General features: G+C 54.7%; 1 protein-coding gene and 1 non-coding gene across 4 annotated transcripts; both read right to left on the bottom strand.

Moving 5' to 3' along the window:
- Nucleotides 1-13078, bottom strand: KLHDC8A (kelch domain containing 8A). Of its 3 annotated transcripts, none has more exons than XM_071578839.1 (7): nt 11657-11698; nt 6042-6108; nt 5142-5534; nt 3768-3932; nt 2422-2637; nt 1971-2072; nt 1-1788 (listed from the first exon to the last, which is right to left on the bottom strand). In XM_071578839.1, the coding sequence occupies exons 3-7, from the start codon at nt 5515-5517 to the stop codon at nt 1595-1597; spliced, it is 1053 nt and encodes a 350-aa protein (XP_071434940.1). In that variant the 5' UTR covers nt 5518-5534; nt 6042-6108; nt 11657-11698; the 3' UTR covers nt 1-1594. The 3 variants fall into 3 exon arrangements, with proteins under 3 accessions (XP_071434940.1, XP_071434941.1, XP_071434939.1); XM_071578840.1 differs by lacking the exon at nt 11657-11698 and adding an exon at nt 10320-10560; XM_071578838.1 differs by lacking the exon at nt 11657-11698 and adding an exon at nt 12746-13078 and having other exon boundaries at nt 2-1788.
- Nucleotides 13079-24265: 11187 nt separating this feature from the next.
- TRNAW-CCA (transfer RNA tryptophan (anticodon CCA)) lies at nt 24266-24337 on the bottom strand. Its single transcript has one exon. It is a non-coding gene; the product is annotated as a tRNA-Trp (tRNA).
- Nucleotides 24338-26948: the final 2611 nt, after the last annotated feature.

The following is a 26948-nucleotide window of genomic DNA, read 5'->3' as shown; positions in this document are numbered from 1 at the left end:
GGGCACAGCCGGGCAGGTGGGATGCGCATCACGGGCGGGTTGGGAGGGCAGCGATGGTGCCTTTTTCTGCCATCGCAGCTGCGGCTCTCGGGACGCGGCGGATCCAGCCCGGAGCGGAGAGGGAGCAGGAGCCGCCGGGAAGCGGCAGGAGCGAGCCCGGTCCCCGCTGTCCCCCCGGCCCCGCCGTGCCCGCGGCCGCCGCACGGTGTCCTCGGTGCTCCGCGGAGGCAGCGGGGCCACCACCTGCGTGTGACACCGGGGCCGCCACCTCCGTGTGACACCGGGGGGACACCGGGGCCGCCACCTCCGTGTGACACCGGGGGGACACCGTGACACCGGGGGGGGACACCGGGACCCCTCGCCCCGCAGCCCAGGGACCGCGCTAAAGGAGGGAAGTGATGTCTTGGAAAGGAATCGGCGTCACTGCCCATCCCTGGAAGTGCCCAGGGCCAGCTGGAGCAACCCGGGTTAGTGTCCCTGCCCACCAAGTCCCTCCCAACCCAAACCATGCTGTGATTCCATGATCCCAGCCTGCACCGACCCCACTCTCCCTGATTTCAGTCCCTCTCCCACATTTTCACACAATCATATCCCTGACACAGCCCAGGAGCACAGAAGGGGCTTCTCCCAGGGCTTTTCCAAAGAATTTTTAATGATGCAACAGCTCCAAGCTACATTTGGATCCCAAAAACTGCCTGGGAAGAGTGAAACCAAAGGAAGGGTGCCTGGTTATTTTGGCTTCACCAAACCCACTGCCTGTCCCCGGGGTGAGAGTGTGCCAGAACCAGAGGCACAGCTCAGTTTTGCTCCTTTCTCTCAGGGCTGAACAGAAGACCCAAAATCTTTAAAGTAGCTAAAAACAGGAACGTTGTAACTTGTGGTGACCTCCACATGAAACCCAGCAAAGGGAGATCCTGTGCCAAAGGGATCTTCCCTCTGGCCAGTCCCTTGGGCATTCATCCTCCAGGGAGCACTGGCAGCCCCTGGCTCCAGCCTCTGCCAAAGGGACAGGAAAATGCTACAGGTTTGCAGGAAAAGCCTTGCTATGAAGGCAAAGGAACCATCCCCTGATCCGGCTGCAGGTTTGGAGCTTCCCTTGTTGCAAGCCAAGGGGATCTGTGCAGGGAAAAACAGGATGCTCAAAGAGGGCAAGACCACAACAGTACTCCCTGAGACACCAGTGACCTGTCTGGATAGTCCTACCACTTCCAAACCTTTTGTAGTGGGTCAGGATGGCTGCAGGGAGACAATTCCCATGCCCGGATCTCCAAGGTCCTTCCTGTGGGCAGGAAACACGGCACCAGCACCAAGAGCAGTTCCTTCAACTGGATTTCCCCACAGAGCTCTGAAGGTGACTGGGGGGGACCCCTGGCCAAAGTGGGGGTCCCTCCATGGGGATACAAGAGCAGTGCCCAGCAGAGGAGCAGCAGCCCTGGCTCAGCAGCTCCAGGGCCCAGTGCCAAGTTCCCAGCACGGCTGGGTGGTGCCCACCTGGCACCAGAAGCTGCCAGCACCACCAGCACCACCAGCAGCACCACTGCTGGGGCCAGCAAGGGCAGGGTCCTGCTCCAGGCAGGATCCAGAGGGGGATGCACTAGGAATCCAAGAGGCAAAGGGCCTCCACGGCCGTGCTCAGGCCCTGGCTCACGCCCCCCACTGCCAGCAGGCAGTCCCGCACCACGATGCTGGAGCAGGCGCAGCGCGGCGTGGGCATGGGGGGAAGGCTCTCCCACTTGTTCTTCTCGGGGTGGAAGGCCTCTGCTGACTCCAGCACGGTGGGCTGATTTCCTGGAAGCACAAATTGAGGCACTGAGTTACCTGGGAATAACCATCCAGCATCCCTCAGTACCCTGTTCCCTGATGGGGTTTGTTTTCCCTGCTCCCTCCAACCTGCCAGCACCAGGAGCTTTGCAATGACAACACAAGACCCACAGTTGCTTTGAGTGTTCCCACCAGGCCCAGTTTCTCACCTAGTCCCCCAGCCACCACAACTCTGCCTCTCAGGTACCCAGCCACGAAGTCTGCTCGCCTCTTCTTCAGGTAGCAGGAGCGCTCCATCTTCATCCAGCCACCTGGGGGACAGGACACACTGGCTGTTATGGAGCATCCACTCCTGGAAAACCAGCTGCCTCTCTGACCCTTTGCCTGTGGGAGTGCAGTTTTGCTGCTGCACCCTGGGGCAATAACACCCCATGAAATGGGTCAGGTTCCTCCTCAGCAGGTCAGGAGGGAGCTGTTGAATTCAGCTGCCTCTGGACCATGGTCTTCCCTTTTCACTTGTTAATCCTGACTGCCTGTTTTCCTCTAGACTGGGCTCAAGCACCACCAAGACTCAGCAGAGGAGACCACCAAGCTGTGCCCATGCAGAGCCCCGAGCCCAGCCCTGAGTGCCCCCACCCTGCCCCTCTGGCACAGCCCCACCTTGCTCCATGTCAAACATGTCCACGGTCCTCATGAACTTGGGCTGCCTGTAGAGCCGTCCCTGGCGCAGCCCCCCGAGGCTGAACAGCCTGTCCTCTGTGGGCACAAAGCTGGAGAAGGCCCTTTTGTTGGGGATGTTGGGAAACTTGGTCCACGCCCTGGTGTCCGTGTCAAAGACCTCGAAGGCGTTGACGGCGTACTTGGACTGCCTTCCACCTGGGAGAGGGAAGGAAAGGGCCAGCTGGGCTCAGAGCAGGGCCCCCAGCAGCCTCCTGGGCCAGGGGGGCTCCTGTCACCTGCACAAAGCAGGGAATGTGTCACCTTTGTGCCCCTTTAGCTGGAGGTCCATGCCATGAAAACGCTTCATCCCCCGGTGCGTCCCCCCCAGCCCCTGGCACAGGAAGGTGTTTAATATGCACTGGTTTAATCAAGACAAATTCACAGCAGAGCAGGGATCAGGCTGGGGGAGCCTTTGCAATTCAGATGAGCTCAGATCCAGCAAGCCCTGGCCTTGCTGCCAAGGTTCTGAGAGCACGAGAGCAGGAGCAGCTGCTGCTCCCCCTGCCAAAGATCCACATTATCCCTGCACCCACCAGCCACACACACAGCTATTCTCAGCTCAGATGCCTTTGAAGGCAGAGCCTGAGCTCACTCCTGGGCTCACAAACTGTTTGCCAGCAGCAAGCAAAGTGCAAAATAGATCAAAGACTCTTTTCTGGTCACCCCTGAAGCAAACCAGGGCTGTCTGGCCGTTTGAGAAATCAGGACTTCTGTGTTTTGATCTGATGTGCTGCTTGTCCACGAGCTGACAGCAACGTTCCTCTGCCTTAGTTTCCATCAGGCAAAACTAATGAGAATCATCCCCTGCAAAGGGTTTGGTCCAGCATTTCCCAGCCACACAGGTCTTCCCTCTGCCAGAGGCAGTCCCTTTGTGAAGCTGCTGCTGATACAAAATGCATAGAACTATTTATTTATTGAAGTATTTTGAGCATTAGTTGAGTCCAAGGGGTTTCAGCACAACCACAGGGCTGCAAACTGAGCAGGCAAAGACCAGAGTACCCTCATCTTCCAGCAGTGTGGGGAGGGGGCCAGGGGAGCCCACCCACCCACCTGTGGGTTCTCAGGGTGTTGGAGGGGCTGTGAACCCACACCCACCTCAAAACCCCACAGTGTCTCTGAGTGCATGAGAAACCAGGGAAGGATGGAGAAGGACACCCCCAAAAGCCCCTTCCAGGGAGGTTCCCAGTGCTCAGATCAAAGGAGCTGCTGTCTGAGGAGGAGGAGGAGGAGGAGGAGGAGGAGGAGGAGGAGGAGGAGCAGGAGGAGGAGGCAGGGCTGGTCCTTACCCAGCACGTAGATCTTGGTGCCCCTCAGGAAGGACGTGGCAGCGTAGCGAGGTGTGGGCATGGCTGCCAGGGACACCCAGATGTCCTTGAGCATGTCATAGTGCTGCAGGAAGTTGTGTGGCCGCAGGTCAGAGCCCATCCCACCAGCTGCATACACTCTGTAGTCTGGACAAGGCAAGAAGGAAAACAAAACATAAAAAACCCCACAAAATTATCATAGAAAAGCCCCAGAAATCCCTCCCTGCAAAAACACACCTGGCCTCTCACCCCAGAGTGACCCAGCCTTATCAGCCAGGAGAGCTTAAACTCAGACAGAAAAATCATCTCCAGGATGGTAAACATGAGTTTTAAACATTCCTTGACGGCAGCTTTCAAAGCCACTTGGGCAAACAAAGCAGGCACTTTCAAAGGAGCTCAGCTCTGTAATTCCGGGCAGGGCTGACCTTGGAGCTCAGCTCCCACCCCGGGCTCTCCAGAGCACACCAGAGGAGGTCAATGCTCCACAGATGGCCTCAGAAACTGAAAAATGAGGTGGGCTGATAAGGCAGAGCCTCAGGGGCATTTAAAACAGGGGTTAAGCTTTCAGAGCTGGACTGTGCAGGAGCCCCCTCCAGGACCAGCTCTCCCTTCTCATACCATTTTTGAGCCCATGGCCATGAAGGCAACTCTCTCCTGGCTGCTTCTGGGTTTGCATCACAGCTGTCTCTCCAAACCAAAGTTATTTGTGGCTCTGAGAACTCCCCCCCAGCTCCAGATCTCGGGCAGGTCCTCTCAGCCTGGCTGCACTCAGCCAGCAGCACCATTCCTATTTTTCCATCACCTGCAGCACTCAAGGGCCAGAATCTGCTCAAACCCCTGAGGGAGTTGGATTTGAGACCCTGGACCTGTCCAAAATACCCCCTGTCATGGTCCTTGTGGCTCCAGGGCTGGCAGCACAGAGCAAGCCCAGGTTTATCTGCTTTTGGCCTCCCACAGAACATCTTTAGCAGGTGGGAGGTGACAAACACAAGGTTCAACTTCTAGAAGCACAGAAGGGGTTTTGGAGAAGAACAAGGTAACCTTGTGCCATCACCCAGAAAGCTTTTGTGCCTGATGCCCCAACTGATCACAGAATAAATGAGGTTGGAAAGATCATCAAGTCCAGCCTTTGACTGATCCCCACCTTGTCAACAGATGCCAAAGGTTTTGGAGATGGACAAGGTAACCCTGTGCATCACCCAGAAACCTTTTGTGCCTGATGCCCCAACTGAGCACAGAATCACCAAACCAGCTGGGTTGGAAAAGACCCCCAAGGTCACCAAGCCCAACTTTTGACCAACCAACCGATGCCAACCCTCCCCACCCCACAGGTGGTCCTGGCAGGTGCCCCCTTGCCTTTTGCTGTCATGGAGATGCCCATGGCGGCCTCTCTCAGTGAGCTCCTCTTCTTCCACTTGCCCTCATCAACGTTGTACATCTCCACCACCTTCAGCGGCATCTGGTTCACCCCGACCCCTCCCACCACCATGATCCTCTTGCCCAGGGTGGTGACGGCCACGCCAGCCCTGGCCGTGGGCATGGGGGGCAGCGATGTCCACTGGTCAGCCTCGGGGGAATAGACCTCGAAGGAGTCCACGGGGACTCCGTTGTCGTCGCAGCCGCCGGTGGCAAAGACCTGTCCCCCGGCCTCCACCAGGGTGCAGTAGACCCTGCGGCTCGGCAGAGGTGCCAGGCTCTTCCACTGGAAGTCCTTGGTGCTGGCCAGCTCCATGGTGAGGGGTGGTTACACTGCAGAGAGGGCAGAGGGTCGCAGAAACACGGGATCACTGAGGCTGGAAAACACCTCCAGGGTCATCGAGTCCAACCTGTGCCTGATGCCCACCCAGAGCTCTGAGTGCCACAGCCAGTCATTCCTTGGGCACCTGCAGGGGTGGGGACTCCAAACCTCCCTGGGAAAGCCCTTCCAACCCTTTCCATGGAGAAATTCCTCCTGATGTCCAACCTGAACTCCCCTGGCACACCTTGAGGCTGTTCCCTCTCCTCCTGTCCCTGTTCCCTGGAGCAGAGACCGACCTACCCCTCTCTACCCTCCCGGCTGCCAGGACAGGATGGTGTTTGCTCTCCCTGTGTCTTTTATTTTCCCCTGGCTTTTCTAGAAGGACATGAAGGAGCTGGAGTGAGTTCAGAGAAGGGAATGGAGCTGGGGAAGGGGCTGGAGCAGCAGGAGCAGAGCAGGGGGCAGAGCACCCCTCCCTCCCTCCCCACAGTCCCCTCTGCCACCCCCCAGAGCAGTACCTTTCACTGCATCTCCATTAATCCTGCAGATCCAGACCTGCCTCAGAAGCTCATGCAGAGACTGATCCTAAAAATAAAACAAAACAAAAGAGGTGGGGAAAAAACAAAAATGAAAAAAAAAAAGAGAAAAATGAGGTGAGAAGGTTGGAGTCAGTTTGTTATTTGTTCTCCTCTTCCTGAGCATCTCCGCCCCCAGGTGACATTCAAACCGAGGAGGCTCCAAGCTCTGCTCACTCCCCTGGCTGTTTTCCTGCCTCCTGGGGAACTTTTCCTTGCCTCCTCCTCCTCTGACCCCGTTGATTCCTCCTCCTGTTCATCCCCACACAGCCCCCGAGGTGACCCCCCAGTAACTCCCACTCCCAGCCCAGGGCTGTGCCACACGCTGGGCAGCTGGGAGGGGTCCCTGGGGGAGAGGCACAAGCTCTGGCTGGAAACCCACGGTCTTTATTTTCATCTCCTCTCTCTCAACGTCATTAAACATGATGCAGATGAGCTTAATTAGCGCAGGAGGACAGAGAGAGGGCAAACAGGGAGGAACAAAGGCAGCGCTCGCTCGCTCGCCCAGCGTGGAGTGAAGCCTGTTCTGCTCTGAACGACTCCACCTTCACTGTGTAATTGGGTTTATTTAACAACCACAGCCAGACTCCTCTGTGCCCTTGCAGGCACAGCAGCCTCTCCCAGCACGTGCTGCCTGCCCAGACATTTGGAGACAGGACTGAAGGGCAGAGTGAGGAGCTGCCAAAACAAGCCCAACAAAGGGACGCTCCTGGCTCAGCCCGCTCTGGTCTGGGACAGCATCACTCCCTCTTCTCCCCATGCACAAACCCCTGAGGCTTTTCCCCATGGCTGAGGTCCCACTAAGCCCCTGAGAAGACCCTCCCTGGCAGCAGAGGGGGGCTGGCTGCTCTGCTTTGCTGCAGGACACGGGTTGGTTGCCCCTGGAGCAGAGGGGCTCTCCTGGATCCGTGTCCTTTCCTCCTGGCTGACACCCAGCCCAGGCCCAGCCCCTCAGCCCGGTGTGGATTTGGGGTGGGATGGGATGCAAAAATCCAGTTTGCTCTCTCCTATCTCAGATATCTGAGCACAAATAAAGTGTGACACCCCTTGGGTTTCTCAAGGAGATGGACTCCCCTCTCCCAAAAAGGAGACTCAGCCTTGTTTCCTGCTGCTCCATCTGGAGCAGAGAGTGAAAAAGGGGGATGAGCAGAACCCCCTGACCCAGGAGCAGGTCAGGTCACCCCTGCCAGAGCTGCCAGAGCTGCCAGAGCTGGCCCAGCCCTGCCAGCCAGAGCAGCCACAGCTGTAGCTTAGCAACAGCCACCTCCAGTCTCAACTCAGGATGCTCCTGATCCATGCTGGGCATCCCACCATGGGCCAAGGAGGCTCCATGGGCTGAGAGAAGCCCCTGCAGACAGAGCAGAGGCAGAGGCTGCTGCTGGACCCCCATCCTGTGTGGCACACTCAGGGAATGCCACATTATTGCTGCTAGAAATCCATGGCTGCTGTATCCCTCAGGAAACAGAGGTGGCCCTGGGACCTCAGACAGGTAAAATAAAACATCCCTGCAAGCTCCCCACCCTGGGGCTCAGCCTGCAGGGGAGAGCAGTTGCCATGGTTATTTCAGCTCCTGCATGTCCTCTGAAAGTGGGAATTAGAGCAGGGCTGCCAGAACACATCCCTGGAAGCGTTCAAGGCCAGGGTGGGCAGGGTTTGGAGCAATCTGGTCCAGTGAAGTTCTCCTTGCCCATGGCAGGGTGATGATCTTTGAGGTCCCTTCCCACCCAGATCACTCTGGAATTCTTGATTCCATGAAGGAAATTTAAAGCACCAGTGAAACAGGTCTCATGACTGGACTGAGATGCCACAAAATCCCTTCCCATCCAAGTCTGAGCTGGCACAAAAACCAATCAGTGCAAGCAGGGCTGGTTATTTTAACTTCATCTCCCAACTAAATGTCAGTAGGGCACTAAACACCATTTATTGCATAAAGAATGTGGTTAATAAAGTGAAAAATCCTCTTTGGGCTGTCACTCTCCAGCAGCAGGACCCAGGGTGGGCACATCCCACCTCCACAGGACAAAGGGACACAAAACAACAACCAAAAGCAGCAGCAGCACATCAGGCCACACTTCCCATGTTCCCAGAACCCGAGGAGGAAGGGGCAGAGCCCAGCCTGGATCTCAGGTGCTGCTCTGCCCTCCCTGGGAGCATCTCACAGCAAAGGGATCAGCTCCAGGATTTGTGCCTTGGCAGTTCCAGCAGCTCTGGGCCACTGCTCTCCTGAATAATTGATTTCTTTCCAGGTGAATATTCATGCACTTCCATGGACAAATTCAGCACAGGCCAGGAGATCAGCAAAGCAGAGCAGCTCCTGTTTCCAGGAGCATGACTGGATCTGCATCCAGAAATTCTTTTCCTGCCCTGTGCCTCAATTCCTTCAACTCTAAAGTGCTGGGATGAGACACAATCAGCATCACTCCAACATCTGACAGACACAGACCGTGGCTGGTGCCAGGCAATTTCTCTGCTGTCATGATAAGACTATCCAAAGCTTGAGAATAATTGTCTGAAATAGCCTAAAAATTCTTCTTCGACACATCAGCTCACAGAGAGTGACTCAAAGCTCTTGGAGGTGGCTGAGGATTTCTCTGGGGTTGGGCAGCGTGTTCATGGGAACAAGCAGAGCAAAGACCTGGAAATGCAGCCCAGGTGTGGTCCCAGAAGGGCCACCAGCAGCTCCAGAGCCCCCCCAGCAGCTGCCACGCAAAGCTCTGCCTGAATTCAGCTGCCTTGGCACAGAAATAAAGGTGCTCCTCTTCTCCTGCAGCTATTTAAGGAACCTCCAGGTCAGCTGAAACACTGTGCCCACGTCCTCGGTCTCCAGCTCTCCAAAATCACCTGGATGTCCCTGGCAGCGATGCCAGAGCTGTGCTGGGAGCTGCCAGGATGTGCCTCTCCCAGGAACAGGAATTGCCACTTAATTACACCAAACTAATTGGAAGCCTTGACATTTTGAAATCCAAATGAAGGGGAATTGCTTTTCTATCAGAGGAGGAGGCAGGGACGAGGCTGAGGCCACTCCAGCCCCCAACCTTTGCCCCTGCAGGACAAAAGTCTCTGCTTTAAGGGCTCAACAAGCACCTGCAAACCCTCCAGGGTCTCTTCCAGGTGGATATGGAGCATGGGCGGGCAGGGGAGCCCCCAGAACCCACTGAGAGGGCTCTGGGGGCACAGAGAACCAAACCCAGGAGAGCCATGAGAGCCCCATCAGGGAATGGGTTCAGAACATCCCATCTGGCAACTCCAACCCTCCATGTGCTCCTTGTCAGCAGGAGCAGGTTAGAACAGACACAGCCAATCTCCAGGGGGACAGAGAAACCCATCAGGGAAACTTCTGCTTCAGGAAAAAGGCTCTCCCCAGGTAAGCACAGGGCAGTGCCAAGAGTAAAGGGGCTGCAAACAGACATCCAGCACCACCCAACAACTTCCAGCAACAATTCCCACTGCTCCAGGGACAGGCATCTCCACAGAGGCAGGAACAGGGACAACCCACTGGAAATAGCACAGAAACCTGAGCAGAAATCCCAGCTCCTGCTCCCCAGTGCCAGGTGGGAGGGAGCAGCTCCCTTCCAGCTCCCTCTTGGCTGCCTGTGCTCCATCAGATCCGGAGCAGCAGAGATGACACAGCACAGGCTCCAGGAAAGCAGCTCCAAGGACGGGATTCAGGGCAGGGAACTCTTTCTGTCCCAAGGAGCAGCCCTGGTACAAGGCCAGGAGGGGGGACATGGACGGGGGATCTCCAGGAATTTCACCCAGTGCCCAAAAGGAGGGTCAGGCCCAGCCCAGCTCCCCCTGCTGCTCCTGCCTCTCTTGCCAGTGCCATTCCACTTACAGCAACACTTGGGGGCTTTCCTGGAGCTGTTCCAGGCACAGGATCCAATGCACAGTTTGGAGAAGGGACCAGCCCCTGGGAAGTGCCTTCTGCTCCTCAACACCCCTCACCTGCTCTGAGGGGCCCACAAGGACCAGGACACCAAGCACAGCTCAGGCAGGTTGTCCTGGGACCACCATTCCTGTTCTCCTGGGGGGCTCAGAGCTCATTCCCCCCACAGGGAACCTGCAGGTGGAGGTGGGACTCAAAAACCTGAGGGCAACAACCTGGATCTTCCCTGGTATCACCTCCCAGACTGGGGAGAATCAGAGATTTATCGAGAACTAAACAGTAAGTGATGGGAAAGGAGAGGACACCCAGTGGCAGATTCTCTGTGCTGTTCTCACCTGTGCTGGAAGTCAGCAGGACAAGAAGCATCCCAAAGAACACATGGAAAAAGTTTCAGGCGTGGGAGCAGCACTTAAACCTTCCCAATAATCCCAGTAATTGCAGTGAGCTGCTTTTCCTCCTGGAATCAGAGAAATGTGGGGGTGGAACCCCTCCCTGTGCACTGCCAGCCAAACACCAGCCTGGGGTGGAGGGGCCTTTGCTGTGAAGAAATGACTCCTTAAGGCAGCAGAGACAGGAAACACCATGTCCACAGGGGCACAGTGCCCAGGGAGCTCCAAATCCACATTTACCCCCTGCCCAGCACCCAGAAGGGAACCAGAAATCCCTCCTCCTCCTCCTTTTCTCCTCCTCCTCCTCCTCCTCCTCCTCCTCCTCCTCCTCCTCCTCCTCCTCCTCCTCCTCATCCTTCTCCTCATCCTCCTCCTCCTCCTCCTCCTCCTCCTCCTCCTCATCCTCCTCCTCGTCCTCCTTCTCCTCCTCCTCCTCCTCCTCCTCCTCCTCCTCCTCATCCTCCTCCTCGTCCTCCTTCTCCTCCTCCTCCTCCTCATCCTCATCCTCCTCATCCTCCTCCTCCTCCTCCTCCTCCTCATCCTCCTCCTCCTCCTCCTCCTCCTCCTCATCCTCATCGTCCCACACCCCCAGGGGTAAAGCTCATTTCTCTGCCACCAAACCTCTTTCCAGAGCAGCCCAGCACCCCAAACCCCACAGTACAACAGCCCAGAGAGCTCAGCACCCCCAGACACAGATCTGTCCAACCCCCAGCACTCATTCATGGCTCTGAGTGGCACCAGGACCTTGGGAAAAGCCTGGCACCTTTGGAACCCCCGGCACAGGAGCAGCCTGAGCTGCCACCCCAACATCCCTGGGGTCACCTGCAGAGGTGCTGTGACCCAACCCAGCACCTTTTCTGGTGACACCACAAGGCACAGGCAGCTTTTCTATAAGCCCTGACTATTATCCAGTCCCAGCCCACAATTCCATGTAATGCCAAGTCTGAGTTTGCAAATAAATCCTCCCTTCAAGCAGAAAAGGCTTGAAACCCTCTGAAAACCAGAGGCTCTGGTGCTTTTCCTTCTCCCTGGCTCAAACCTTGGCAGCTGAGGCTTTAAACACAACATGCATGAAATTTCCAGGTATTTCTGACCTCTCTGAATCAACTTTCCTTGCCATAGTAACAGTTACCCAGAAAAATAACAACAACAACAACAACAAATCCACTAGTTCCCTGCCTTTCCCTGCAGATCGCCCAGCTGGCAGGAAAAAAAAGGCAAAAGCGAGGAGGAAAACCATTAGAAGAGAATTAATTGAGCAAAGCAAAAGCAGCAGCACTCACGAGACAAGCAGCTCGATTCGCTCTCCCGCTCCCGAGCATCTCTGCGGGCACAGGGAGGAGCAGTTCGGGGGCTGGCACCGATGTGACCTCCCCCTCACTTCACCCCTTCCCCCAGCCCTGTCCCCTGAGGTCATTTCCACCCTCATCGTGCCACAGGCGATTTCCTGCAGCTGCCGACAGGAGCAGGGAGGTTGGGGAAGGGAATATTCCCCACCAGGATTTCAGGAGCCTTTACGGGACAGGGAGAGAAACTGTTTCCTTTTTCCTGCACAAAGAGCCCAGAACAGCCTTTTTTTTTTTCCTGTGTGTGGTGAAGAATCATCAGAACAAGCTCAGATTTGCTCACAGCTTAACTCAAGAGTTACAATTTAATCAAAATCCACCTGCAAGACCAAGCCCTTGCCCACCCAACTCCCAGCAACATCCTGCATCCCTCCCCTCGCCCCCAAGCGCTGCCTCTGCACAAACAGCTGCTCTTCTGCACGAGTCAAACACCGAAGGTCTTTCCCAAGCCCTGCAGCCTCTCTGGTTGTGTTTGCAAAGCTCCTGATCCTCTGAATTTTGTGTATTCCTCCTTGTGGGGGGAATGGAAAGAGCTTGGACCAGGTCACAGCTGGGGGGAGGTCACGGCACAGCCACGTCCCTGCCAGGGCCTGCCCCGGGAGAAGGGCTGAAAATTTGGGATTTGGGATTACTGGGAGGAGAAGGACTGAAAATATGGGAATTGGGGTTACTGGGGGAAAGACTGAAAATATGGGATTTGGGGCTACTGGGAGGAGAAGGACTGAAAATATGGGAATTGGGGCTACTGGGAGGAGAAGGACTGAAAATATGGGAATTGGGGCTACTGGGAGGAATTAAAAAATTTTAAAAAGAAAGGGTAAACCCACCCTTCTTGCACAAAGTAAAGGGAAAATCATCCTTTTTAACCCGCTTTTTTGAGGGGGGGAACACAAACTCCAAGCTTTGATCTGGTTGCTCATTGAGCTTAGCGAGGGAGCTGTTCCCCTCCAGAGCATCCGCTCCCAAATAACCCAGTGACCTCCCGAAATTCCCTCCCTCCCTCCCGGGGCAGAGCAAGGTACTCACAGCTCGGGGAGCCGCGATCCGGGGCGAGCGTGGCCAGGAACTCTCCGCACCTTCATCCCCCCGAAGCCCCTCGGAGCATCCTCATCCTCATCCTCGCGGCTCTCCGCCCAGCCAGGAGATGGAGCGGCGGCAGCGGCTGCGAATGCCGCGTGGGAGGGGAAAAATGCCCGTAAATGCAGCGGCAGCGACGCTCCTTCCCCCGGGGAGGATGGAGGACGGGCGCTGGGGAGGGTGTTCCCCCCCTCGGAGCAGCAGCGCCGTTACCAGTCCATAGTTAAGCCTTTTATGGCTTTTCTGGCACAGGATGATCTGCAAGGACGGCTCGGCTCTCCCCCCGCCCGCCCTGCTGCCAGCACGAACACAACTCCTGGGAGAGGGAGAAGGAGAAGGGCGGGCAGGAAGGGGGGAGCGGGAGCTGCAGGGCTGGAGCTGCCCCCGAGAGGGGGCACAGACCCCCGGGCATCCCTGCCTGGGCAAGGGGCAGGGGGGTCTGCCCAGCCTGGCTGCCAGTGGATGGACCCCAGGGCTCAGGGAGGGACAGCCCATGCCAGGGATGTGCCACCCACCCCACGGGCACCCAACGTGGGGAAAACAAGGGCCCAAAGCCAAGCCCCAAACCTGCAGCTCCAGCTCCAGGCACCCCACGAGGAGCTCGGAGGGACAGAAGCACTGGTGGGATGCAGGACCCTTGGGCCCATTTCCCAGCCTGCCACTCATCCCAAGCTTTCACTTCCCTGACCTGCTTCTCCAAAAACATGTTCAAAGCGTGTTCTTCTCCCAAAAGTGTCGCAGAATAAATTTGCAAAAAGTCATTTCTAAGCAAGAGCCAAAAGAGGAAAAGATCCTTTCTATGCACCTTCCATCAAACTTCCCAGCTCCTCCACAGAGATCCATCTGTAGTTCAGCCCAGCAGAGGTTTGTAGTCCTTCAGGAACGTCCTGAAGAAGTTCTGGAGCTCTGAATGCCCTTGGCACCCCCAGGGAATTCTGCCCACCAGCACAGAGCTCTGAGCACGGCTTGGTACCCACAGAGCAGCAGAATTCCTTAAACCTACAACTTCCAGAGATGGAGAAGTCTTGTTCCCACATCAGAGGGACTCAGCTCTCCAGTGGCCACTTCCCTGGCCCAGTGGCAGTGCCAGAGGTGGCTGGAGGGGCACTCAAGCTCAGCCCCTGGGTGTTGCCCCCCAGTTCAGCCCCACAGTGACCCAGGCCAGGTTTGTTCCTGGTGCTCGAGACAGGCAACTCTTTCAAAGCCTCTCTAGTCATAAAACAAGAAAAATGAGGAAATCAACAAGAAGTTGAATGCAATGACTCTCCATAAAGCAAATTCCCATCCCCTGGCAGCTATTTTAATCTGCTGTTAGCTCTCCAGTGGGAGGATTCAATTTGGATTTAAATAAAACCCTCCAGCACGGGGCCAATCGAACATGAAGATCTTCATTACAAAGACATTCACTCCTGAAGAAATTTTAGAAGGTCCCATCAAACTGGATTTTAACAGTTGGGCTATTGGCAGTCTGACATTACTGGGCACTCAGTGTTTGTTAGTTGTTGTTATTATTTAGCAGACTGGTTACAGATGAGCCCAGGAGCTCTGAACAAAAGCTCTGAGCTCCTGCTTGCAATCCACAAGTTTTATAAAATCCCATTATAAAAGGTTTTCTTTAACCACTGAAGAGCTGAGTGTAGAAAGCCCAGTCTCCTGGGAGTGGGCAGGGCTGGGGAAGGGCAGGGGGGGCTGCAGGACACAGACTGGTGGCATTTTCAGGAGGAATTTCTTCATGGAAAGGGTTGCCAGGTGTCCAAGGAATGACTGGATGTGGCACTCAGAGCTCTGGGCTGGTTGACAAGATGGGGATCAGTCACAGGTTGGGCTCGCTGATCCTGGAGGTCTTTTCCAACCTCAATATTCTGGGATGAGCTGATGCTGCAGCCCCAGGACTGGCAGCTCCTCTCCAGCCCCTTGTTCCACCACGGGGCTCCTGTGCTGGGCACCAGCCCAAAGCTGCCTGGCACTGGGTGCCCTCTGTGGCTGGGGAGGCCAAGGGGCTGGCACAGGTTGGAATCACATTGCAGAGCAGTTTCCATCCTAAAACTGCTCCTAAACTGAGGTTTACACACCCCCAGTGAAGCCCAACAGCAGGGCAGTGTTGGAAGGCATTTTGGAGCTCCTGCTCTGGGGGCTGAGCTCCAAGCAGGGCCTTGGCTCAGGGCACTGCCTTTGGCCCCTGGCTGAGTGAGATTTATATTTTTGTGCTTTTTTTTTTGGTTGGTTTTGGGGTTTTGCTGCATCCTTTTCATCTCCTTTGGTTTTCCCTCCTCCCTTTTGTCTGGCTGTTTCCCTGCTGGGTTGGGCTCCCCACCCTGTGGGCACAGCACCCGGGCAGGGGAGTCCTCAGCTCATCCAGGGCCTCTGCCTGGCAGGAAAAACGGGATGGATTAGGATAAACCAGGGAGCAGAGATGGTGGGACACAGCCCAGAGCCCAGGCAGAACTCCTGATCATCCTCATCCTCACAGGCCCATATATCTGATACTAATAACTTAATAACACAAATCCTCTTCCATCTTTATATCATTTAATTTGCACATTTGAAAATAAAATAAGTAAAAAAACCCCAATGCCCTGATGACCTTTCCCTGGTCACCATAATTTCCTGGATGGATGGATGGATGGAGGGATGGATGGAGGGATGGATGGATGGATGGATGGATGGATGGATGGAGGGATGGATGGAGGGATGGAGGGATGGATGGATGGATGGATGGATGGATGGATGGATGGATGGATGGATGGATGGATGGAAGGAAGGAAGGAAGAAAGGATGGATGGAGGGATGGAAGGATGGATGGATGGATGGATGGATGGATGGATGGATGGATGGATGGAATGATGGAGACATGGATGGATGGATAGATGGATGGATGGATGGATGGATGGATGGATGGATGGATGGATGGATGGAATGATGGAGGCATGGATGGAGAGATGGAGGGATGGAGGGATGGATGGATGGATGGATGGATGGATGGATGGATGGATGGATGGATAGAGGGAGGGATGGAGAGAGGGAGGGATGGATGGAGGGATGGAGGGATGGGATGGAGGGATGGATTCAGGGATGGATGGATGGATGGATGGATGGATGGATGGATGGATGGATGGACAGATGCAGCCTCACCTTCAGGGATGAACAGCCTGCACCAGCCAACATCTGAGAGAGAAAGAGAAATGAGAAAGCAGGGGAAGAGAGTGAGTTTAAATGTGCCAAAAGCAGCCTGGCCATAAACCCCAGGTGTTCCAACCTGCCTGGTGGATGAGTCAGACCCAACAGGCTGGAAAATAACTGTCTGTCTGGGAATGATGGAGCTCACACTCCAGATTTGTGTCTCAAAAAGCAGAAGAATTTTTTCCAGGCTGCTTAGAAATGATAAAGGAGGTGTCAATGTTAAAGGGGAAAAATTAATAGTCCTGAAAACCTATAGCACTTTCCTGCAATTCCACATCTGTTTCCATGGGAACAGCAGGAGGGTTGCAGGAATTCCTGCAAATTACACAAATAAGCCCAACAGCAACGTTTGATTTACCTCTTTCTCACCTCACTTCAGGCTGAGCCATCTCAATGCCAGGAGCACCAACCCACTTCTGCCTGGGCAAGGTGTGCTGAGCTGCACTGAGCAGGCCAGGAGGGAGCAAAACAGGGGGAAAGCAGCAAAAATCACCCCCAGAAGCCCAGTCAGAGGCTTTTCTTTTAGAAGAGATGAGGATGTTGCAGATAAAGAGGAAAAACATGACCTGCCCAGGCACCTCTCTCTGTGCCAGCAGGCAGAGATGATGCTTTGGCACCAGCAGTGAGAGCAATGCAGGGCACTGGAGACACCATCCATCCTCCCCTGTCATTTCTTCCAGAGATTTGGCAAGCTGACAGTTAATTAACTAGTTAATTAATTAATTCTCCCTCCTGCAGGGCCCTGAGCTGGTTACAGTGCAGACAGTCACCTTAATGTGAGCAGACAGCAGCCAAGAGCTCGGGGATCTCTCCATCAGCATCTCCACCCCACGGGGAGAAGTCCACCAGCTGTGTGTGCCCATGTGACAAACACACAGAGACATCACTGCAGACAGGCAGCCACTTGGAAAAGGCAGTTGCTGGGGAATAAAAACCACTCTAAAAACCCACCCTCGTGCACAGGAAAATTCCAAATCAGCTCCACTCAGCAGCAGCAGGAACGGGCTTGAAGCTGCCTCGCTGTGGCATCTGCCTTTGTGTGTTTTTGTAAAAATAAAGCACAAGTCCTTGTTTCCACAACTGGCAAAAAGCTGTTTGCTCCCAGGAGGAGCAGCTGAGCCCACACAGAGCAGTTTGCTGGGATCACAACCTGCCTCTCCCCTGAGCTCCCTCTGCCTTCCTGAGCAGCCCAACAGGACAAGCCACCCCAGAGCAGGGGCCAAAGTGCTCTGGGAAAGAGCTGCAGGAGGGGCTGAGCCAGGGAAGGACCTTTGAACAGCAGCATTTTGTCCTCCAGCCTCAGAGGTTAATCATTCATGGGCCAGGCAGTGATAAGAGACAGGCTGTGTAAAGACTGGATTTGAAAGGGCTGTGGGAAAAAAACAGTCAGTGTAGAATTCTGATTTTCTATCAAAAATAATGTTCTAATGGAGTTTGGTGAATTCACTCCTAATCCACCTCAAAATTGTTCATTTAAATAGAAGAGAAAGTTGTTTTCCTTTTCTCTGGGGTTTAAAGGTTGAAGCATTTTGCGCTTTGAAAAGGAAAAAAAAAGAAAATAAAACACTTGAGGAGGTGGGTGGGTGGTAACGGGATGTCAGTCCATCAGTAATCCCATCCACACTTCCAAGGTGGGAACTGAGCAAAGCTGGGAAAAGTGGGGAGGGCAAAGAGTGAGAAGTGAGACAGTTCAGGGAAAGAAAGAGGTTAGAACAGTCTTTTGAGACTGACCCAAGTCCCAAGTTTTTTTGCAACTGGCACAGAGGGATCGTGGAATCATGGAATGGTTTGGGTTGGAAGGACCTTAAAGCTCATCCCAGTCACCCCCAGCTCAGGGACACCTTCCACTGTCCCAGGTTGTTCCAAGCCCTGTCCAGCCTGGCCTTGGACACTTCCAGGGTTGGGGCAGCCACAGCTTCTCTGGGAATTCCATCCCAGTCCATCACTGGGAAGAATTCCTTCCAAACACCTGAATCTCCTCTCGTTTGGTTTAAAACCACTCCCTTTGTCCTGTCATGAGGTGCTCTTGGATAACCCAGCGCTGCTCAGCTCCCACTGGACACCTCCTGTTCCCAGGGAAAGTTGGGGATGCAGCAGGTGAGGAATGAGCAGGAATGGCACGTGGGGCTCATCTGGGATCTGCTGCTGGAGCACTGACAGCACCAGCAGAACACTTGCCTGGGTGGCTTTGAGCTGAACCAGGAGCACAGGTCAGGGCCCCTTCTGATCCATGAGTTCCCTTGCAAGGCAAAAACCCACTTTCATGATTCTCTACCAGCAGCAGGAGCCAAGTCTCCCAGGGCTCCCCTTCTGCCCGTGCAGAGCTCAGAAGAATGGGAGTGCATTTTCACAAAGCTGCTTTTCAAAGGAGCTCAGAGCTGAAAGACACTCAGGAGTCTGTGGAGACTGTTCTGCTTTCAGCAGCCCAGCAGTAAATTCTAACGAGGCCACCCACGAGCACAACCCACCTGAAGCTGCTCCATCACTGCAGAGACCTCCACCCCCCTCATTGTTCCTGTCTCCCTTTAATGCACTCCTGAAACAGGTTTTTGAACTGCTGTCCTGTGAGTCAGACAAAGGGAGAGCTCCAAAGGTCTCGGACACCTCCAGGTGGGAAGAGCACAAACCACAGGGAGAGCAGCAGGAGGGGCTGAGGGAACACCGGGGGCTGTCTCTGTGGTGCTAAAGTTGATGTAATTTCCAACAGCATAAACAAAATCCTTCTCCAGAGAAGCAGCACAAAAGAACTGTGGGTTTAACTCGCCCCTCTGACAAAAGGAAGCTGTGGAAGTGGCAGGCAGGCCACAGAAGGATGCCATAATTAACTGATTGGGGGTAATTGCTGCATTTGTCATGAGCTAATACAAAGAACATCAGTTTATATCAACTTGTAATTTCCTTCATTTAGCTGTAGAGACATAAAATATTCATGCTCGAGTAGATTACTGACTTCAGCACAGCCAGAGGCACAGGCTGCTGCCACTTTGAAGTCTTTTGTTTCAAAACTTACTCCAGCACTTCTGTCTGAATGAGGAAAAAAGCAGGGAAAAGGCCTTAAAATACGAGGGAATTAACCTGAAATATCTCTCCCAGGTTGCATAATGTGATCCTTTAAAAAGCCCCAGCTCAGGCCACCTTTCCAAGGGCCATTCCTTGATGACTCTGCTGTGCCTTCCCCCAGCACTCTGTGCTTACAGGGGGAGTGATTTGCCATCCCCCGAGGGCCAGGCAGGCACCTCAACCAGCTGATTGCAGAGACTCCGAGGGCTGGAGACAAAGCCAGCAGCAAAGCAGCCAAACATATCTGAACCTGCACTGTTTGAGCCTCCAAACTCCAGCAAAGAAGTCCTGAAGAGCCCCATTCATCTGCTGGGGCTCACATCAAACACTCCCTGCTCCAGCCCCACGCAGGAGAAGCAGGAAATAATCTTTTCCTTGCCATCATTTCCAATCACCCCACAAAGGAGCCGTGTTTGAAGCAGCTCTGCTTTTGTTGTGACAGCTGCTCCTCTCTCAGATTAGGCCACTGCACAGCTGTTGGCTCCGTGTTTTTTCAAAACATGCCTAAACCACTCAGGATTTGGGAACTTTTTTTTTCCAACAGCACCAGAAATCACCTCACCAAGCTAATTGCTTAAACAAAGCTGGATATTCATTACAGGCTGCAGAATAAATGGGAACTGGGCTTCATCTTTGAAGAGAACTTCAAAGGACATGACAATAAAGAAAAGGTGGGGGCAAACCAGCTTTTAGTACTGAGGAACTCCCCAAAAGCCTTTTGGAGATTAAAACACAGAATGTTCTACTTGAGTAAAAAGAGTAAAAATCCCTTTCAGCTCTGACTTTTTTTTTTTTCAGAATATTGTAAGACCTCTGCAACGGTCCACCTACTTCATTCCCTTTGTTCCTCCTCCTTTATCTGTTCATCCAGAGTGCTCCTGCAGCAGGATTTTATTCTCCTTCCACACAACTCCCTGCCAGAGCCTTCATTTAGTTGATGTTTCCAGTGCTGAGGGTGTTGCACTCAGCCATGTCAGCTAAAAGAAGCAAAGATATACAGACTTAAGCAGAGCCCAGCAATGCTCCCCAACTCCAGGGGAGATTACTGAGGTTTATTTGACACATCCAAACCAGCAAAAGGCACGTCAAGGACCCAAAGCCAAGCTCAGCTTTGTCAGGGCTGGCTGAACACAAAAGGTTATTCCCAGCAATGCTCCTGCAGCACATTTCCATATATATTACCCAGGCCAAATGAATCATTTCTGGCACAGGAATATTGTGCATGACTGGATGCAACAGCTGCTCCTTCGTGCCTTGCTCTCTGGTGACCTGATTTTGATTAGAACATTTGCCACCTCCACCAGGGGCAGGGGGGAATAGAACAAACCACTGCTGAGCTCACACCCTGTGTGTGTCTGGAGGAGCAAACCTGCCCAGACCCACAGCCCTTTTGCTCCCCCTGATCTGCTTTTAATGCTTTTATTTCTGGATTTTTTCTGGACCAACAGTCTGTGCTGCAAAGTAAAGCAGCTGGGACAGGATAAAATGGAATTGCCTGGGTGACATCCACGTGTTCTGTGTGGCTTGGGAGGTTCTGCCTCCCAGGACACCAAGTCCCAGGCACAGACAAGCAGCACAAGCAAATACTCAGCTGAAGAGACTTTAGAAAGTGAGATTTTATACAAACAGAGCCCCTTTGCCATCGGCATTCCCTTCCTTGGGGCCTCTGCAAAGACTGGCCATTTTCCCCTGGGATTCTCAGGAAATCCCAGGGAAGCCTCAGGAGCAGCCCAGGAGAGGCTGGAAGGTGATGCCACATCCCAGAGGAGAAGCTCTGGGAGGAAGGAAGGGAGGGAGGGAGGGAGGGAGGGAGGGAGGGAGGGAGGGAGGGAAGGAGGGAGGGAGGGAGGGAGGGAGGGAGGGAGGGAAGGAGGGAAGGAAGGAAGGAAGGAAGGAAGGAAGGAAGGAAGGAAGGAAGGAAGGAAGGAAGGAAGGAAGGAAGGAAGGAAGGAAGGAAGGAAGGAAGGAAGGAAGGAAGGAAGGAAGGAAGGAAGGAAGGAAGGAAGGAAGGAAGGAAGGAAGGAAGGAAGGAAGGAAGGAAGGAAGGAAGGAAGGAAGGAAGGAAGGAAGGAAGGAAGGAAGGAAGGAAGGAAGGAAGGAAGGAAGGAAGGAAGGAAGGAAGGAAGGAAGGAAGGAAGGAAGGAAGGAAGGAAGGAAGGAAGGAAGGAAGGAAGGAAGGAAGGAAGGAAGGAAGGAAGGAAGGAAGGAAGGAAGGAAGGAAGGAAGGAAGGAAGGAAGGAAGGAAGGTGGGCACTGCCCCCCACAGATCACGGTGGGAACAGGCCACATGGAGCCAGGAGATCCCAGAAGAATCCATATTTATATTTAATATTATTTTTTAGCTTTTAATGTTTACCTTCTTTCTATTCATGGAATCACCAGGGTTGGAAAAGACCTCCAAGATCACCAAGTCCAACCTTTGTATTAATTCATATTAATTTCACTCTGGGAAGACTAAAGAAAAATAATACACAATACGCAGTGTACATTTGATTTCCACAGCCAGGTCTGTCCCACTGGCTCATCCTTTCACAAAATACAAACATGGAATATCCTGAGTGGGAAGGAACCCACAAGGACCATCAAATCCAACTCCTGGCTCTGCAGAGGACAACCCCAAAATCCCACCATCTGCCTGGTGTGAATATCTAAATATTTAGACCTTAATGACATCATCACTACCTACAAGGCCACTGCAGCTCCCAGTGCTAAATATATATTTATTTACTGAAGCTTCCAGAGGGAGCTTCAAACATTCCCTGCTGTCACCTTCCAAACAGCTTTAATATTACACATTTCACATCACTGTGGGTATTTCCAGACAGGAGGTTATTTTTTACCCACCCCGTTTTTCCTTAATTAGAATTGTTATCACTGAAGGCAGCACAGGGCAATAAAGACTCAATTTCTGTTTCTTTTAGTCTGGTGCTATTTTTCATCCTAATCTTTGTGGCGACAGAAGCTCAAAGCGTCACTCCTTTGTGCTGTTAGAAAGCAATGAAGTTCAAAGGAAAAGCCAGTCAAGACAAAAGCCAGTTAATGGGAAGAGATCAAGACTTCAGGAACTCAGGTGTGCACGACCCATCACCTGCTGAACAGGTTAAAGCAGCTCCAGTTAATGACCACTTAGATGTTTATCCCTCTTGCAGACCAGACTGGGCCTTTATTGTTCCTTCCAAATGGAAAAGAGGTTAAAATAACACCGTGCAGGGCTGAGGTAAAGCAAAGAGACACTTCTGAGGTTGCAAAGGCTGGGAAAAGTGATGTTTGGAGCACTGGGGGACTGGGCTGCCTCCAGCTCCAGGTCCCAGCACAGGGAGGACATGGGGCTGTTGGAGCCAGTCCAGAGGAGGCACCAGGACAATGGGATGGAGCTGTTGGAGCCAGTCCAGAGGAGGCACCAGGATGATCACTGGGATGGAGCTGTTGGAGCCAGTCCAGAGGAGGCACCAGGACAATGGGATGGAGCTGTTGGAGCCAGTCCAGAGGAGGCACCAGGACAATGGGATGGAGCTGTTGGAGCCAGTCCAGAGGAGGCACCAGAATGATCACTGGGATGGAGCTGTTGGAGCCAGTCCAGAGGAGGCACCAGGATGATCACTGGGATGGAGCAGCTCTGCTGGGAGGAAAGGCTGGGAGAGTTGGGATTGTCCAGCCTGGAGAAGAGAAGCTTTGGGGTGACCTAATTGTGGTGTTTCAGTGCCTGAGTGAGGTACAGGAAGGATGGAGAGGGATTATTTCCAGGACCCTGGAGCGACAGGACAAGGGGAATGGCTTCAAACCGACAGAGAGGAGGTTTAGGTTGGATATTAGGAAGAAATCCTTCCCTGGGAGGGTGGGCAGGCTCTGGCACAGGTTGGGCAGAGAAGCTGTGGCTGCCCCATCTCTGGAAGTGTCCAAGGCCAGGTTGGACAGGGCTTGGAGCAACCTGGGATAGTGGGAGGTGTCCCTTCCCATGGCAGGGGGTGACACGGGATGAGCTTTAAGGTCCCTCCAACCCAAACCATTCTGATTCTGTATTTCACTCCAGGTAGGTTTAACTCAGCTACTGCTGCAGTTCCTTGGCAAAAATCCTGGCCCCACTTCCCTCCCTCAGCACCACAGGAGACAAACACCACCCAGTGCTGGCTCCAGCCCTGCTGGGGTTACTGCTGCTCAGTTTTGTTCTCCCTCTCAAATCCTGTTGCCGAAGCTCCCTCTGAGTCTGTACAACACAAGCACCTGAGGACAAAAACATTCCCAAAATGTTTCTTACATCACTGAGAGGATCCCAGCAGGTGCTTTGTCTTGGGTCACACACGGAGCTCCACATCCCCTGGGACCAAACACCCCCGGCATTTCCAGGGCAGGCTGAGGTCACAGCTGTGTGTGTGAGGATGGAGGAGTTCCCAGTGGAATCTACACAGCTGAACTCACCGAGAAATGACTCCATCCAGCCCCATTTTCCTGCACTGCACTTGGGTGTCACTTCACACCTGCACTTGGAAAAAGATGATACTGGAATAGTTCTGTCATCCCCTTTTGTTTTCATCCCAAGTCTCTTCCTTTGTACCCCAAACAACAGGATTTAAGTCCTTTCCACTGTTTTCCCCTGGCCCCTGGAGTTACTTTATGTCACTAATCTCTCCCCTGTGTTTTAAGAACAGGATGTGCTTTTAATGTTACCCAAAGGGACAAAGACAACTCGATGCCCTGTTTGGTCCACAAGTGATTCTCCTCCCCTGTGACCTGCAGCTCCTGTTGGTGCAGGAGGAGCTGGGGCTACCACTGCACCTGCAAACCTTCCGGAGGGTCTGCCAGCTCCAAGAATGGTGGAATGGTTTGGCTTGGAAGGGGATGTTGAAGACCACCTTGTCCCACCCTCTGCCATGGGCAGGGACACCTCCCACCAGCCCAGATTGCTCCAAGCCCTGTCCAGCCTGGCCTTGGACACTTCCAGGGCTGGGGCAGCCACAACTTCTCTGCCCAACCTGTGCCAGGGTCTGCCCACCCTCCCAGGGAGGAATTCCTTCCTAAATACCCAAACTAAACCTATTCTCAGTATGAACCCATTCCCTGGATGATGTGACAGCTCGGGGGGCTCACAGACACCAGGCTAAAAATTAATGCCCTCATGGCACCGGCACCTCCCTCCGCTCCCAGTGCCCCCCCACGTGTCCCCCACCCCTCGGGGGGCCCCCAAAACCTGCGGCGCGCGGTGAAAAAGACTCAGCCCCGCGGGGGGCTCCGTGACCCCGACGTGATTCGAACACGCAGCCTTCTGATCTGGAGTCAGACGCGCTACCGTTGCGCCACGAGGTCCCGGCAGCGCCCCCTCCGCGCCTGCGCCAAGAGCCTGCGGGCACCCCGCGCCCGGCACCGGGAACCGGCGGCCCGTGGGAACCTGCGCGTGTCCCGGGAATCTCCGTGTCCCGGGAATCTCTGTGTGCCGGGAATCCCCGTGTCCCGGGAATCTCTGTGTGCCGGGAATCCCCGTGTCCCGGGAATCTCTGTGTGTCGGGAACCGGCGGCTCGTGGGAACCTGCGCGTGTCCCGGGAATCTCCGTGTCCGGGAATCTCTGTGTGCCGGGAATCCCCGTGTCCCGGGAATCCGCGTCTCCCGGGAATCTCTGGGTCCGGGAATCCGCGTGTCCCGGGAATCTCCGTCTCTCGGGAATCTCTGGGTCCGGGAATCCCCGTGTCCCGGGAATCTCTGGGTACGGGAATCCGCGTGTCCCGGGAATCTCTGTGTGCCGGGAATCCCCGTGTCCCGGGAATCCGCGTTTCCCGGGAATCTCTGGGTACGGGAATCCGCGTGTCCCGGGAATCTCTGTGTGCCGGGAATCCCCGTGTCCCGGGAATCCGCGTCTCCCAGGAATCTCTGGGTCCGGGAATCCGCGTGTCCCGGGAATCTCCGTCTCCCGGGAATCTCTGGGTCCGGGAATACCCGTGTCCCGGGAATCTCTGTGTGTCGGGAACCTGCGGCTCCCGGGAATCCGCGTCTCCCGGGAATCTCTGGGTTCGGGAATCCGCGTATCCCGGGAATCTCCGTCTCCCGGGAATCTCTGGGTCCGGGAATCCCCGTGTCCCGGGAATCTCCGTGTCCCGGGAATATGCGAGTCCCGGGAATCTCCGCATGTCCCGGTGAACATGCGTTTACCGGGAATATGCATGTACCGGGGAAGCCGCGTGTCCTGGGACTCTCCGCGGGAGAGCTCTCCTCAGGCTCCCGGGAATCCGCATGTCCCAGGAATCTCTGCATCCCGGGAATCCGCGTGTCCTGGGAATCTGCGCGTCCCGGGAATCTGTGTCCCGGGAATATGCGTGTCCTGGGAATCCCCGTGTCTCGGGAATCTCCGCGTCCCGGGAATCTCCGAGTCCCTGGAATCTCTGTGTCCCGGGAATATGCGTGTCATGGGACTCTCCGCATCCCGGGAACCTCCGGCTCCCGGGAATCCGCGGATGCCAGGAATCTCCGTGTCCCAGGAATCTCCGTGTCCCGGGAACCCACGTGTCCCGGGAATCTCCGCATCCCGGGAATCTCCGTGTCCCGGGAATCTCCGTATCCCGGGGCTGTCCCGCCCCTCTGGCCACGCGCCTGGGCCGTACCACGCCCCCCCGAGGGGTGTCCCGGCACCACCTGGGCGCGCCCACCCGCGCGCCCGTCCCGCCCGAGGAGCGATCCCCCCCTCCTGCCCCGCTGTGGTTTGTCCCGCCGCATTTAAAGGGGCCGTGACATGCGATGAGTTGGGGCGGTCTCGGCCGAGCTCAGCCCCGGCCCGGGGGTGGCTGCGCCAATCGGCCTTTGCTGCCCCGGTTCTGTCAGAGAAAGGGCCCGCAAGCAGCGCGGAGAGGGAATTCTGACATGGGCATGGACTGACAGGACAAGGGGGAATGGCTTCAAACTGACAGGAGTTTTAGATTGGCTATTAGGAAAAAATCCTTCCCTGGGAGGGTGGGCAGGTCCTGGCACAGGTTGGACAGAGAAACTGTGGCTGCCCCATCCCCTGGAAGTGTCCACGGACAGGTTGGACAGGGCTTGGAGCACCCTGGGCTGGTGGGAGGAGTCCCTGCCCATGGCAGGGGGTGGCACTGGGTGGGCTTTGAGGTCATTCCACGATTCTGTGAAACTTCACACGACTCTGACTGTCCCTATGAGTGTCACCTTGTTCCTATCCATGGTCACCCTGGATATAATTAATTAATAAATAAACAAACAAACAAACAAACAAATAAATAAATTTATATATTCATATGTTTTATATAATCACTTGTTTTCACTGCAGCTTCTGCTTTGCACTCTCTGTGTGCGTGTGTAAATGGGAGGCTTTGCAGCCGCACACAGCTGGATTGGTGGGAATAGGATTCGGGAATTCCACCTTTCCCATCTCCCACCACAGCCCCACCAAACCCTCCTGCTCCCAGCCCAGCACACGCAGAATAAATCCCATCTCGGAGGGCTCTCGTAAATCCACTTTATTCCAGCTGCTTCCCGGCCAGTGGGGCTGGGGAAGCGCCGGCTCCAAGCGCAGATGGAGCGGTACAAACCCCCCGCTCCCGGGAGCAGCGCTGTCCGCCCAGCCTGGAATATCAGCCAGGAGGAGACGGATCAATAGGCGGCTCTCAAACCGCAGCCACGATGTGCATCTCTAATTTACAGCACGGCCTTGTAAATCACACACGTTACAGCCCAAACCGCCGGGCTCGGTGTATTTACAGCTCCGGGATACCCGGGAAGCACCGAGAGGGGTCCGTCTCCATCGTCTCCGCTCCGGAGTTTTCCTGGTCCCTCCCCTGGCGTGCCCCGAGGATGTGGATGTTCCTGCATCCCTCCCCTGTTCCCCCAGGAATGCCCCCATGGGCCAAATCCTGCTGCAGGGAATATCCCGGGAGAATCGTCCTGGTGGGGCAGGAAAATCCTCCAGGAAAACGC

The sequence above is a fragment of the Pithys albifrons genome, chromosome 28 (assembly GCF_047495875.1).
Source record: "Pithys albifrons albifrons isolate INPA30051 chromosome 28, PitAlb_v1, whole genome shotgun sequence".
Classification (NCBI taxonomy): domain Eukaryota; kingdom Metazoa; phylum Chordata; class Aves; order Passeriformes; family Thamnophilidae; genus Pithys; species Pithys albifrons.
Note: the sequence above shows the minus strand (reverse complement) of the source record. Positions and strands in the feature narration are given on the sequence as shown.

Excerpts from the sequence above, each read along its gene's own strand:
- KLHDC8A (XM_071578838.1), bottom strand. The coding sequence starts at position 5,517 with ATGGAGCTGGCCAGCACCAAGGACTTCCAGTGGAAGAGCCTGGCACCT. Across the intron at positions 3,933-5,141 it reads CATCTCCATGACAGCAAAAG|ACTACAGAGTGTATGCAGCT; the intron begins GCAAGGGGGCAC and ends TGCCTTGTCCAG. Across the intron at positions 2,073-2,421 it reads CATGTTTGACATGGAGCAAG|GTGGCTGGATGAAGATGGAG; the intron begins GTGGGGCTGTGC and ends CCTGTCCCCCAG.